Source organism: Eleutherodactylus coqui, chromosome 8 (assembly GCF_035609145.1).
Source record: "Eleutherodactylus coqui strain aEleCoq1 chromosome 8, aEleCoq1.hap1, whole genome shotgun sequence".
Taxonomy (NCBI): domain Eukaryota; kingdom Metazoa; phylum Chordata; class Amphibia; order Anura; family Eleutherodactylidae; genus Eleutherodactylus; species Eleutherodactylus coqui.
Window position 1 is genome coordinate 151,195,112 of NC_089844.1, and position 14,015 is coordinate 151,209,126.

General features: G+C 44.5%; 1 protein-coding gene across 1 annotated transcript in view; it reads right to left on the minus strand.

The window, feature by feature from the left end:
* Positions 1-14,015, minus strand: part of RGS11 (regulator of G protein signaling 11) — a 124,013-nt gene that overhangs the window by 81,403 nt on the left and 28,595 nt on the right. The window contains exon 3 of the mRNA XM_066576694.1: positions 11,257-11,307. Within this exon, the coding sequence (XP_066432791.1) occupies positions 11,257-11,307 (51 nt within the window). The remainder of the gene's footprint in view (positions 1-11,256; positions 11,308-14,015) is intronic.

The following is a 14,015-nucleotide window of genomic DNA, read 5'->3' on the forward strand; positions in this document are numbered from 1 at the left end:
AGGAGCCCTTAGACAGAATGGTGCTGGAACTGATCATCTGCTGTTATAGCCCATCCGTGCGAAGGAACGGCGAGTTGTACATTTGGACACGTTAGTTGGACACCAGTGATGTATTCGGCTGCTCCTGATTGTGCGGCACTTATTGGTCAGAACGATTCCTGACATCCTCCTCTGATCCCTTTTGGCAACAAGTTGTTTCCATCCACAGGATCCCCTTCCATTGAATGTTTTCCTCCATCACACTATTCTCTGTATATTCTCCACACCGTTACGTAGGAGAACCCCCCGCAGTTGGCAATGACATCCCGGCCCGCCTAGTCCAGCACTGATGACCGGACCTCGTTGGAAGTCACTCAGATTGCTGGTTATCCCATCTAATGTGGATTCACACTGAAACTGATCCATGGAGAACTTGTCACGTGATTTTATGCTGCACTTCGGGGTCACGGGGAGAATCTCAATACAGGGGAGCGCCAATAGTAAAAGATCAGAAAGTGCCTCTAATAAAATGGCTGTCCAGTATATTTTATCATAATTCATATTTTTATTTAGAAAATCTATTTGTGGCACAGAAATATAATTCTGTCATTTCCTTTCTTTGTGTAACATCTCACAGTTTTCTTTGCGGGCTCTGGGACAAAAGAGAACGATATCTGTACGTAAAAAGAAAATTCCGGAAAAAAAAACTAAAAAAAAAAACATTAATTAAGAATAAAAAAATTGACCATACGCTGTGTATGATTTTCCCATTTTCGGTGCAGCACATTAACACCGCCTCTCTTGCCTTCACTCGTTTCATGCATAATTAAGGAGCCTTGATGATGTAAGACTCCCTAATCTGTAATGGAACAGACATTAGTATTGCTGCTCGCTCATGCCAAGCTATTTGTTTTCCCACACAAAACGTGGAGACAGATGCTGAGTGAATCGGAGCCTGCGCTATCACAGACACCCTCGTCCTCCTGCCAAAAACCTTCAATATGACAATCTTCGGAATACAAAAAAAGAAAATTTTCATTCTAAGGGTCCCATTTTAGCACCACGCTCTACCTCTATGGCCTGCACACCCTTCTCATATAATACGGCAGCCAGAACAGCTAAGTGAATAAATATGGCACCGGAACCAAGCTCTTGACATAAATACAGCACCAGAACCAAGCTTGTTACATAAAAACAGCACCAGAGCCAAGTGCAAAACATAAATACAACACCAGAACTAAGCTCGAAACATAAATACAGCACCAGAACCAAGCTTCTTACATAAACACAGCACCAAAGCCAAGTGCAAAACATAAATACAACACTAGAACTAAGCTCAAAACATAAATACAGCACCAGAACCAAGCTTTCAGAATCAGGTTTGATACGTAAGTACAGCATCAGAACCAAGCTCATAACACAGATACAACAGTAGAACTAAGACCGTTTCAGTAAAGGCATCTTGTGAGTTTGGGGCAACATTTCAGCAAGTTGAGATGGGGATTTGGTCAGGAGTAATAGTGTCCTGGATGCTGAAAAATACAGGAAGATATTTATCCATCAGGAAGGCATCTGATTGGCTCCAAATTTGTTCTGCAGCAGGACAACGATACCAAACATACGGTCAATGTCATTAACTATCTTCAGCGTGAAGAAGAACAGGGAGTCCTGGAAGTGATGATTTGGCCCCACAGAGCCCTGATCTCATCATCATCCACTCTGTATGGAACTACATAAAGAGACAGAAGGATTTGAGCGAGCCGACAACTACAGTAGATCTGTGCTTAGTTCTCCAAGATGTCAAGACCCCCCCACCCCGCTGAGTTCCTTCAAAAACTGTGTGCAAATGTACCTAGAAGAACTGATGCTGTTGTGAAGGCAACGGGCGGTCACACCAAATAGTGATGGGATTTACATGTCTCTTTTGTTCAGTCACTGCATTTTGTTAATTGACAAAAGTTAACTATTAACACTTCTATCTGTAAAGGCATTCTTTGTAGCATTTTTCACACCTGCTTAAAACTTTTGCACAGTTCTCTATATCTATAACTGTGCCACAAATGTAGCAGGTCGGAAAGTCCCTTTAATTGGCGCCAGCTTCTTTTCATCTCTCCTCATTAAATCCAAGCTGATACAACTGCGACAGCGCTATCCGTTTTTTAAGAAGGCATGAAATGAAATGTACACAGACTGCCCTATAAATCCCTAATGGACTGGAACGTCTAACAGAAGATATTCCGCCTATTTACTTATTTATCTCGTTTTCCTAATTCTGCGCTTCCAAACACGTCCAATCTGGGAGCAGCACAAGGAACACGATGAAAAGCCAGAATCTATCTCGTTACAGAGATCTCCGCAAATTAATTTCTCTGCCTTTTATGCATTAGCAGATGAAAGACATTTCTAGAGGGAATAGACAAAGTCGAATTAAATCTGCAAGCAGAAAAAAAAGGATGATGGTGGGGGTCCCAGGGGTCCGGGAATTGGGGAAACACTGTAACTACTATTACCGTCACTTCTATGCCGTAGTCTCCTGGGAAATTCTGGGTATTTATTCTGTAATTAGTCTTACTATTTCACCTGCATATCTATCCGGAGGAGGAGTCTACAAATGGAAACACCTAATCAGTAGCACATTGGTCATGTGACCTGCATGCCACGTTTGCAACCAATAGTGGATTATGATTTGTATATTTTGGGCGGATCCCCAGGATAAGAGTCCGTAGGGCGCCTGAGTCCCCTAAAGGGTCCATGGCTGCCCAGTCCGTGATGTCATACACTGACAGTACCGCTGAGCTCAGCTCCCAAGTGGGACTGCAAACACAGCTTAAGCATTGTCCGGAGCACAAGTGCGGAATGGTAGGGCAGAAGGAGAAATGGAGAAGCGGACCGTCGGGGGCAGAAGAAAGAGAGAGCGCAGGAGGTCAGTGTACAAAAAGGAAAACTGGGGTGAGGGAGGTCAAACAAGGCTGCAGAAGAGATGGCGGTATGGTAAGTATGTCCTGCTTGTGCATGTGAGTATATAAAAGTATGCCGAAGTATGTATTGTGTGTTCATATATATGGATGGCCCGGGGTGAAGTCTGGCCGAGGCAAGTTGTTTTTCGCGCTCCATGGTGTCAGTATCATCCGGATAGGCCTATCAGAGGACCAGTTCTTCCTGTTCCTAAAGCCACTTGAGAAGATGGACCAGGGTGAAAGCTGGGGTACTCTACTTTCCCACTGCAGTCACCTCTCACCCACCTTGCTGATTAGCTATGAATATAGGGGTTGACGACCATGTTTTGAGCGTTCCTTGTATCATCCGGTAAGCAGCCTTGTAATAGTAGTCGCAAACGGCTCTCCTACTTCTCCTTTTTTCTTCTTTATTCGCAACGGGCCTAGGCAAGTTGTTTTTCGCACTCTATGGTGTCAGTAGGATCCGGCATAGGCCTATCAGAGGACCAGTTCATTATGTTTCTGAAGACATTTAAGAGGATGGACCGGGGTGAAGGCTGGGTACTCCTCTTTCTTCTGCCGGAGCCCACCACAATCACCTCTCACCCACCTTGCTGATTAGCTATGAGTATAGGGGTTGCCAACCATATTTTGAGCGTTCCTTGTATCCTCCAGTAACCAGCCTTATAATAGTAGTCACAAACGGCTTTTCTACTCTTCCCTTTCTCTCCTTTATTCGCAATGGACCCGGGCAAGTTGTTTTTCGCACTCTATGGTGTCAGTAGGATCCGGCAGAGGCCTATCAGAGGACCAGTTCATTATGTTCCTGGCGCCATTTAAGAGGATGGAGTGGGGTGAAGGCTGGGTAATCCTCTTTCTTCTGCCGATGCCAACCACAATCACCTCTCACCAACCTTGCTGATTAGCTACGAGAATAGGGGTTGCCGACCATGTGTGGAGTGTTCCTTGTATCCTCCAGTAACCAGCCTTATAATAGTAGTCGCAAACGGCTTTTCTGCTCTTCCCTTTCTCTCCTTTCTTCTCAACGAACCCAGGCAAGTTGATGGTGTCAATATCATCTGGCAGAGGCCTATCAGAGGACCAGTTTATCCTGTTCTTGACGCCATTTGAGACAATGGACCGAGGACCGAGGTGAAGGCTGGGTACTGCCTTATTCACTGCCGGCGACCACCGCAGTTGTCTAGGAAAACTCTTATCACAGGACATAGTGCTGCTTGTGTAACCAGATAACGTTGTGAACAAACAAGGCCAAATCGGGACGGTAAATGTCTTTCAAACTCCCAAATATTGAAATTCTTGAAGAATATGTTTTACTGTCCCCATTCCCGTGTTATGACTGACAGCCTGGCTTTCTTTTCCAGGATCTCTGCCTATCGGGCTGCAGCCTTCCACACAACACTGCTCTGGGGAGTATCCCCTGCTGCAGGACCAACGGCGTTGCTGTCTTTCCTCTCCTTGCCCACGCACATTCTGCCTCACTTCCTGTTCCCCCTCAGAGACCAACTTGCTAAACAGACACCAACATATCAGTCTGTTCATCAAATGGAACAAAAACAAGAAATAATTGGCAACAGCGGTGCTCCTCTTACATATATATATACAGAGGTTTAACTTGAAGTTAAAGCTGTAACAGGACCCCCAACTATAATAATTCATAGTACTGGGCTTCCTACATGGAGAAGAGATTCCTTATGAGCCCCCTAAGGCTCCTGGGCCCGGGTGCAACTGCATCCCCTATAGTTACACCAGTGTATATATATATATATGTATATTTCTAATACCATATCTATGAAGTAAGCTTGATTTTGCGATTGCATCTATGCTGTAAGCTTGGTTATGGTACTGTATTTAAGTAGTAAGCTTGATTCTGATATCGTATCCATGCAGTACACTTGGATTTTGTTATATCTATGCAGCAAGCGTCAAATCAGCGTACAACAGACTGATGGGAAACCACAAACTTCATATAGTCCAGGGCCTATGCTAGACTTAATCCACCCCTGACAGCAACCATTTGTGAGACAAGCAAAACAACCAATCAAATTACGTCTCTCATTCTTTATTGCAGTGTGTGAACATACCCAACACCACTGTCAAAATATGGACTACTGCTATGCCCCTCCATCTTACACAGGCTTCTTCTAAGACCAAGACTGACGCGTGGCCCATGGGAGGGGTTGCTTATGGCAGGGCAGCATTCCCAATTGATACAGAGCCATGGCTTGAGAAGTCCCACGATTTGTTTTTACATGTTGGTGAGTATCCGGTTGGTGAGTATGTACATAGTACAGAATAGTGCAGTCATCTACATACACTACTCTACACTACAAATATAACGGAATCAATTGGGAACCTTGTAAAACAGACACCAAAGAGGTGTCCATTTCACAATACAAGTGAATGGTTCCCTTTGCTTCCATTCAGGGATTCCGTCACAGCGCTGTTTCCAGCAGCCTTCACAGAACCCCAAAGGGTAGTCCCATAGTGTGTACAATAGCGCTATGTGACCTCATAGAAACAGCCGGTGAGCACACTGCAGCTCCGCTGTATCTGTAGCCTGGCAAACTTTGATAGCTTACTATTAGGGTAATTCCACACGGGCGATCGCGTTTTTACCGCGAGAAAATTGAGGCAAAATAGCATCTTTTATTCACTGTGTTCGTTTTGCGAGAGAATAATCTTCATCGCATCGCTGCCACGTGAGATACAATTGCGTGATAAAATCATTTCTTTATCACAAAAGTCAATGGAGCTTCTAATGTTACAATCGCATCGTGTGTTTGCAGCGTTGCAATCCGATAAAACGCAGGCTCCATAAAATACAATGGGGGATTTAAAAAAAAAAAATCGCATAACGCAGAAAGATAGAATATATCACGATTTTTTATCTCTTTAGAACATTGCATCAGTTAAAACATCGCAAGTGGGAAAGAGACCACTGACAATCATTGGTTGTATAATCTGCTTTTTAACTGACTATCGCAGCAGGCGAAAATCGCGACAAAAACGCATGTTTTTCTCGCCTGTGTGAAACCATCTTTAGGCCACATCGACGCAGGCGATTTTCTCATGCAATTTAGTCGCAATCTGACAGTGCTGTCCGGCTTCAGCGCGGGTTTCTTCTTCACGTCCGGCACTCGTCTTCAAACTTCTGCCAGCCCTTATTGGATTGGAGGATCAAAATCACCGCCTCCAGGAAGGGCTGGGTGTGATTGGTTCACAAGCTCTGGGGAATCAGCCAATTAGAGCCAGCGCTCAATGAAGCAATCACAGCCATTCATTCATTCATTGAAGCCATTGAGCCAGTGCTCAATAAATCAATCACAGCCAATGAATGGCTGTGATTGGTTCATCGAGCACTGGCTCTGATTGGCTGAGCCACCGCACTTGTGAACCAATCACAGCCAGCCCTTCCTGGAAGTGGGGATTTTGATCCTCCAATCCAGGAAGAGCTGGCAGAAGACTGAAGACGAGTTCAGGACATAAAGAAGAAACCCGCACTGGAGCCGGACAACACCTCTTAGGTGATGTATTATTGTTTTTTTACGGCAGCCAGGGCTTATTTTTGGGCTTTTAGGCCGCATTGACACAGGTGATTCTCTTGTGCGATTTTGTCACAATGCGACAGTGCTACAAATCGCATTTATGTAGAACCTACGTTAACCTATGGGTTCTTCCGCACAAGCGATGTTTTGTAGCCTTTGCCATTGCGAGACTACAAAATCGCGGCATGCCCTATACCAGTGATGGCGAACGTTTTAGAGACTGAGTGCCCAAACTGTAATTCAAAACCCACTTATTTATTGTAAAGTGCCAATACGTCAGGAGGCGGGGCTTATGACGACGTATGATTTTTACCTCTGTCGTTCTTAAAAGGACAAGGCTGTTTCAAAATAGACCTCGTGTAGATTTTGACTTCTTTTGGATGCGGAAATGTTGTGGAATTTGCCATGGAAATTTCCGCTGAGGACATTTTGTAGCAATTCCACCTTGTGTAAACATATCCCAGTAGTGATATTGACACACACCCCCCCCCCGCCCTCCAGAGCAGCCCCATCAGTAAGGCCGCCTGCAGACGAGCGGGTCGGATCCGGCAGCGAGAAATCTCGCCGCGCGATCCGACCCCAGAGCCTGCAGGGGCGAGCGCGTACTCACCCGCGCCTGGCGGCCCCGGCTCTTTGATGTGCCGGCTGCCGCGCAGCCGGCGCATGCGCAGACCGGAGCCGGCGGCCAGGTGAGTGCGTGCTCCGCACAAAATTAGAACATGCCGCGGTTTGTTTGCCGCGCGAGATTTCGCGCGGCCAAACCGCGGCCGTCTGCATAGGAGTGCGTATTGTAATGCACTCCTATGCAGACTTTCAGCGGCGGAAATCCCGCGGGAAATCCCGCGGCGGGATTTCCGCTCGTCTGCAGGCGGCCTAAGGGTGACCCTCCCTCCCAGAGCAGCCTCAGCACTAATGGGGATTCCCCCCAGAATGGCTTTAGTGGTTATAGTGACCCCGCACAGCGGCCCGAGCGGTAATAGTGACACCGCACCGTGGCCCCCCAGTAGCAATAGTGACACCACACAGTGGTCTCAGTGGTAATAGTGACATCCCACAGTGGCCCCAGTAGTAATAGTGAGATCCCACAGTGGCCCCAGTAGTAATAGTGAGATCCCACAGCGGCCCCAGTAGTAATAATGACATCCCACAGCGGCTCCCAGTAGTAATAGTGACATCCCACAGCAGCCCCCAGTAGTAATAGTGACATCCCACAGCGGCCCCAGCGGTAATATTGATACCCCACAGTGGTCCCCAGTAGTAATAGTGACATCCCACAGTAGCCAATAGTAATAGCGACATCCCACAGTGGCCCCTGTAGTAATAGCACCCCCCCCCCTCTGAGACCCAAATCCCCCAACCACCTCCTCTGCTTGGCGCTGCTGCTGCCACTGATCCCAGGAGCACACTGTGACGTGCTGCCGGACACCACCTTCCCTTCCTGCTCTCGCGGAACCAAGTATGAGACGTCAGAGGAGGGGGGAGGAGGATCCCGGCTGCACACTGACATCCCAGTGTGCGCCGGGATCAGCGTCTCTACCAGCGCTGCTGAGTGAATACCAGCAGGGGAGCTGCGGCACCCCTGCCGGTATTTACTAATGTGGTGAGCGGCCGACTGCGGCGAGTGCCAGCTGGGAAAGCTCTGAGTGCCGCCTCTGGCACGCATACCATAGGTTCGCCACCACTGCCCTTTTCTAGCCCATGTTTCCCTACGGAGCCTTCCTTTTTGTTGCATCACATCGCACGAAAATGCGGATTTCGTGCGGTGCAATGCAACTTTTACAGTAGGAAATCCTATAGAAGACTGAAGACGAGTGCCACAAAATCACAGTAGCGCCGCGAGAAAACGCAGCAATATCGCATGGACCACCGATGCGATATCGCATCGATTTTCTTGCAGCGCTATCATGTCAGCGCCCATGAGGATGTGGCCTTAGGACTCTTTCACACGGTCTACAAAATCTCGCTACAAAATCACCGCTACAAAACGCATGTATATGAAGCCCATGGTTTCCAATGGGTTCTTTCACATAAGAGATCATTTGGAAACCATGGGCTTCACATACATGTGTTTTGTAGCGGTGATTTTGTAGCAAGATTTTGTAGCCCGTGTGAAACAGGCCTTAGGTAAAGGCACTACATACAAGGGGTGGACAAAAATATGGAAACACCATACAAAATGCATGCCTTAAAGGGGTTGTCCCGAGGCAGCAAGTGGGTCTATACACTTCTGTATGGCCATATTAATGCACTTTGTAATGTACATTGTGCATTAATTATGAGCCATACAGAAGTTATAAAAAGTTTTATACTTACCTGCTCCGTTGCTGGCGTCCTCGTCTCCATGGTGCCGACTAATTTTCGCCCTCCGATGGCCAAATTAGCCGCGCTTGCGCAGTCCGGGTCTTCTTCTTTTCTGAATGGGGCTCCGTGTAGCTCCGTGTAGCTCCGCCCCGTCACGTGCCGATTCCAGCCAATCAGGAGGCTGGAATCGGCAATGGACCGCACAGAAGCCCTGCGGTCCATGAAGACAGAGGATCCCGGCGGCCATCTTCAGCAGGTGAGTATGAAGACGCCGGACCGCCGGGATTCAGGTAAGCGCTGTGCGGGTGGTTTTTTTAACCCCTGCATCGGGGTTGTCTCGCGCCGAACGGGGGGGGGGGGGGTTTAAAAAAAAAAAAACCCGTTTCGGCGCGGGACAACCCCTTTAAGTTACATACGATTAGAGATCATATTTAAATAAGACATGTAGAGACCGATTTTAAGTGGAGATAATATGACACAGATGCTGCCGGGCAGAAGTGAACATCTTCCCGAGCAACAAGGTTCCATTGGTCAGGGGTTTGAGCCACTCAGCTGCTATTACTAGCTGGCTCACCAAACCACCCAGAGAAGGCCAAGAGGTGAAGTAAACACAAATTTGGCGGGAAAGCTTTCAGCCAAGCAGGGGTCAGAAGAGCAACTCAGTGCTAATAGTTAAAATCCTATGCATTTCTAAGGTGTTTCCATATTTTTGTCCACCTCCTGTACGTAGATACTATATATAAAGATCTCATAGCACTTTATAGGGCTTTTTCTCACTAATGACATTTATCCCATATCCTAAGGACAGGAGATAACCGTTTGAACATTGCGGGTCCAACCTCTGGGACTCCCAGCGATCCCGACATCAACGTACCTCATGTGAACAGAACAGTAGTGCCTATGAATAAGCACCGCTCCATTCACTTCCACAGGACGCAGAAGTGAATGGATGTGCACCGCCGCTCCATTTACATGGGAAACTCGGGGTGCTCAGATATCAGATAAATCAAAGTTACAAAACTAATGCCACTTTTCAAAGCTCGGAACACAAAAACTAAAACAGTAACCTAAAAAAAGACATAAGGAGAAAAAATAATTTTCAATTCAAACCACAAAAAAACCCTCTACAACCACAAAGCTATAATCCCACATCTCACAGCGGTCTATTCAACAAAAACTAATTTAATAAGTGGAAAAAGAAAACCCAGTAACAATCGGGCCGGCAGCAATGCCCGAGTCCTTGTAAACTGCTTCCTATAGGTAATGGCAGATGATAGGATATTACATTCACCTGAATACATTGACTTTATGAAAGAGAGTGGTGAGGCGGAAAGGGGGAGGAAGATGCCGTGGCTCAGAAAACTTCACCGTTCTCAGCTAATGAGACATTATGTAAGGCATCTGGCACTAACGAAGGTTCCCGTCATATAAAATGAGTTAAAGAAGTGCAATGAACAAGGACTGACACGGTAATGGTGCGCGCAGAGATAGTAAACATCTGTTTTTAGGTTCAGAGAAAATAAGGATTTTTTTGAAGCCGTTCTTTTGCAGAATCCTTTCTTGTAGCACCTCCTTCTGTAGAAACTTTTGGTACGAGTGTAGTATGTCTCCACCGGAAGTATGGGTTGGCCGGCCTCAGCTAAAGGTAACGCCCAGGTCATGTCCAAAGCTACCAAGAGCTCCTGATTGGCTGCTGCACGCACACCACAGACTCCCGAGTTCCGAGCTATACAGCGACGCCAACCTCCGAGTTACCGACCTGAGCTCCCAAGCGTCCACTACGCCCACCTTCACAGATTCCCAAGCTCCGAGCTGAGCTGCCGAGCGATCAGCCCCGAGGCTACAGCCACACCAACCTCTGAGCTCCCGAGCGGCCACCACGCCCTCCTCCGAGCTCGGAATCTGTGAAGGTGTGTGTGCGGGAGCCAATCGGGAGCTTTTGGGCATGACCTGGGCATTACTTGTAGCTCAGGCCAGCCAACCCATACTTCCGGTTGAGACATGCTACACTAGTACCGAAAGTTTTTTAGTTCCTGTTGCCTAGTTTTCACTCAACTTCCTGTCTGGTGACCACCAATGGAGTGCCTGTAGCTACATACACAGAAGTGGTCACAGGAAGTTGTATCAGCACAACTAATGGCCTCTCCAGACTTGTTTTAGGACCTTCCCTTCCACAACGGTCGGATTATTTCAGGAAGTGTCTGCGAACTTTTATGAATGGGTCTATCAATCAATGCTCACTGATTGAAACCTTGGGACACAGATCTAGGACCAGGCCTTACATTGAAAAATAGGAAGAACAAGATGCAACAAGATTTCCCAACTGCCATTGTCCCCTTCCTGGCAGTCTACCAACCTTTTTACTCAGTGTGAGTGATACTACTAACCCTAATGCATCAGCCATGGCCTTTGTGTGGCCTAAACATATCCACACGTGTCAGAAGACAAACAACCTAAATCAGTTAATCACTCACCTTCATCAGTGATGGACAACTTCTGTATGAGCCACTCCACAACATCATTACCTGAAATAAAGTACGAAAAGTCAGTGTCCAGAAGCCAAATACATAAAATAGTCCTATGCAGGGCCCTTTCCCCCAAACCCCAAAATAACCAGCATCCAACAATCTATAAATCCAATTTACATGTACAATGTAGTATTATAGTAGTTATATTCTTGTACATAGGGGGCAGTATTATAGTAGTTATATTCTTGTGCATAGGGGAAAGTATTATAGTACTTATATTCTTGTACATAGGAGCAGTATTATAGCAGTTATATTCTTGTACATAGGAGGCAGTATTATAGTAGTTATATTCTTGTACATAGGAGGCAGTATTATAGTAGTTATATTCTTGTACATAGGGAGCAGTATTATAGTAGTTATATTCTTGCACATGGGGGCAGTATTATAGTAGTTATATTCTTGTACATAGGGGGCAGTATTATAGTAGATATATTCTTGTACTTAGGGGGCAGTATTATAGTAGTTATATTCTTGTACATAGGGAGCAGTATTATAGTAGTTATATTCTTATACATCGGAGCAGTATTATAGTAGTTATATTCTTGTACATAGGGGGCAGTATTATAGTAGTTATATTCTTGTACATAGGTGGCAGTGTTATAGTAGTTATATTCCTGTACAAAGGAGGCAGTATTATAGTAGTTATATTCTTGTACATAGGAGTAGTATTATAGTAGTTATATTCTTGCACATAGGAGGCAGTATTATAGTAGTTATATTCTTGTACATAGGAGGCAGTATTATAGTAGTTATATTCTTGTACATAGGGGGCAGTATTATAGTAGTTATATTCTTGTACATAGGGGGCAGTATTATAGTAGTTATATTCTTGTACACAAGGGGCAGTATTATAGTAGTTATATTTTTGTACATAGTAGGCAGTATTATAGTAGTTATATTGTACATAGGAGGCAGTATTATAGTTGTTATATTCTTGTACATAGGAGGCAGTATTATAGTAGTTATATTCTTGTACACAAGGGGCAGTATTATAGTAGTTATATTTTTGTACATAGTAGGCAGTATTATAGTAGTTTTATTCTTGTACATAGGAGGCAGTATTATAGTAGTTATATTCTTGTACATAGGGGCAGTATTATAGTAGTTATATTCTTGTACATAGGGGCAGTATTATAGTAGTTATATTCTTGTACATAGGAGGCAGTATTATAGTAGTTATGTTCTTGTACATAGGGGGCAGTATTATAGTGGTTATATTCTTGTACATAGCAGGCAGTATTATAGTAGTTTTATTCTTGTACATAGGAGGCAGTATTATAGTAGTTATATTCTTGTACATAGGAGGCAGTATTATAGTAGTTATATTCTTGTACATAGGGGGCAGTATTATAGCAGTTATATTTTTGTACATAGGGGGCAGTATTATAGTAGTTATATTCCTGTACATAGGAGGGCAGTATTATAGTAGTTATATTCCTGTACATAGGGGGGTAGTATTATAGTAGTTATATTCCTGTACATAGGGGGGTAGTATTATAGTAGTTATATTCTTGTACATAGGAGGCAGTATTATAGTAGTTATATTCTTGTACATAGGAGGCAGTATTATAGTAGTTATATTCTTGTACATAGGAGGCAGTATTATAGTAGTTATATTCTTGTACACAAGGGGCAGTATTATAGTAGTTATATTCTTGTACATAGGAGCAGTATTATAGTAGTTATATTCTTGCACATAGGGGGCAGTATTATAGTAGTTATTTCCTTGTACATAGGGGTAGTATTATAGTAGTTATATTCTTGTACATTGGAAGAATATTATAGTAATTATATTCTTATTCATAGTAGGCCGTATTAATATAGTAGTATATTAATTATATTCTTCTACATAGGAGGTAGAATGATAGTATTAATTGTCTTGCACATATCTTGTCTTTTTGCCATGTAACTTTCTTACAAATACAAACCTTAACAACACAAACTGTTGCTCAGCACCTCCTAATATATTAAATATATAAATAGGCTCCAGGGCAGTAGCTCTCTTGAGACAGTCTGGCTTTTCTTGGAGCCTTTTCACAATCAGCTGATGGAGCAACATTTTTTCATTTGCAGCCAGTGGCCAAGAAAATAGCTAAAAGATGTTCATGGAACTGTCTGAGAAACAACAGCAGCAGTCTCTGTACATGGCACCAGGTCAAGGACTTGAACGAGTCTACACGATATACTGCAGAGCCTTGTATAACACAATCTTCCAGTCTTGCCGATGGGCTCCAGAGATTTTACAGGGTCAATAACAATGTTAAGAGCCTTTTATCTGCACAATGGTGCACTTAGATTGTTGATGCTCTCCAATGCATTACCATTAACAGATAGAAGATTTGGAGAGAAGCATTGGAGAGGTTTTGTTCTTATGGATCTTCAAACAGCTTATTTGATATATAAGAAATCCCAAAATTTGCCTAATAAGCCTGTTACTTTATATAAGGCATTCTCCACTTTGGATCATCTTTTTTTGTTAAATTGGTTCCAAATGATGAACTGATCAGACATTATGCCCAGCAAAAAGTGTTCCATCACCCTATAGTGCCATCACAGATAGAATCATGTATTACACTGCCGGGTCTTCCAGGGCAAGAGAGTCACCTCCCTCCCCTGCATTAAGTAAAATTCTCTAATGGGGAACTTGAATATGGATATTCTAGACTACACATCCACTTTGAGAACCAGAAACATCAATATGACTA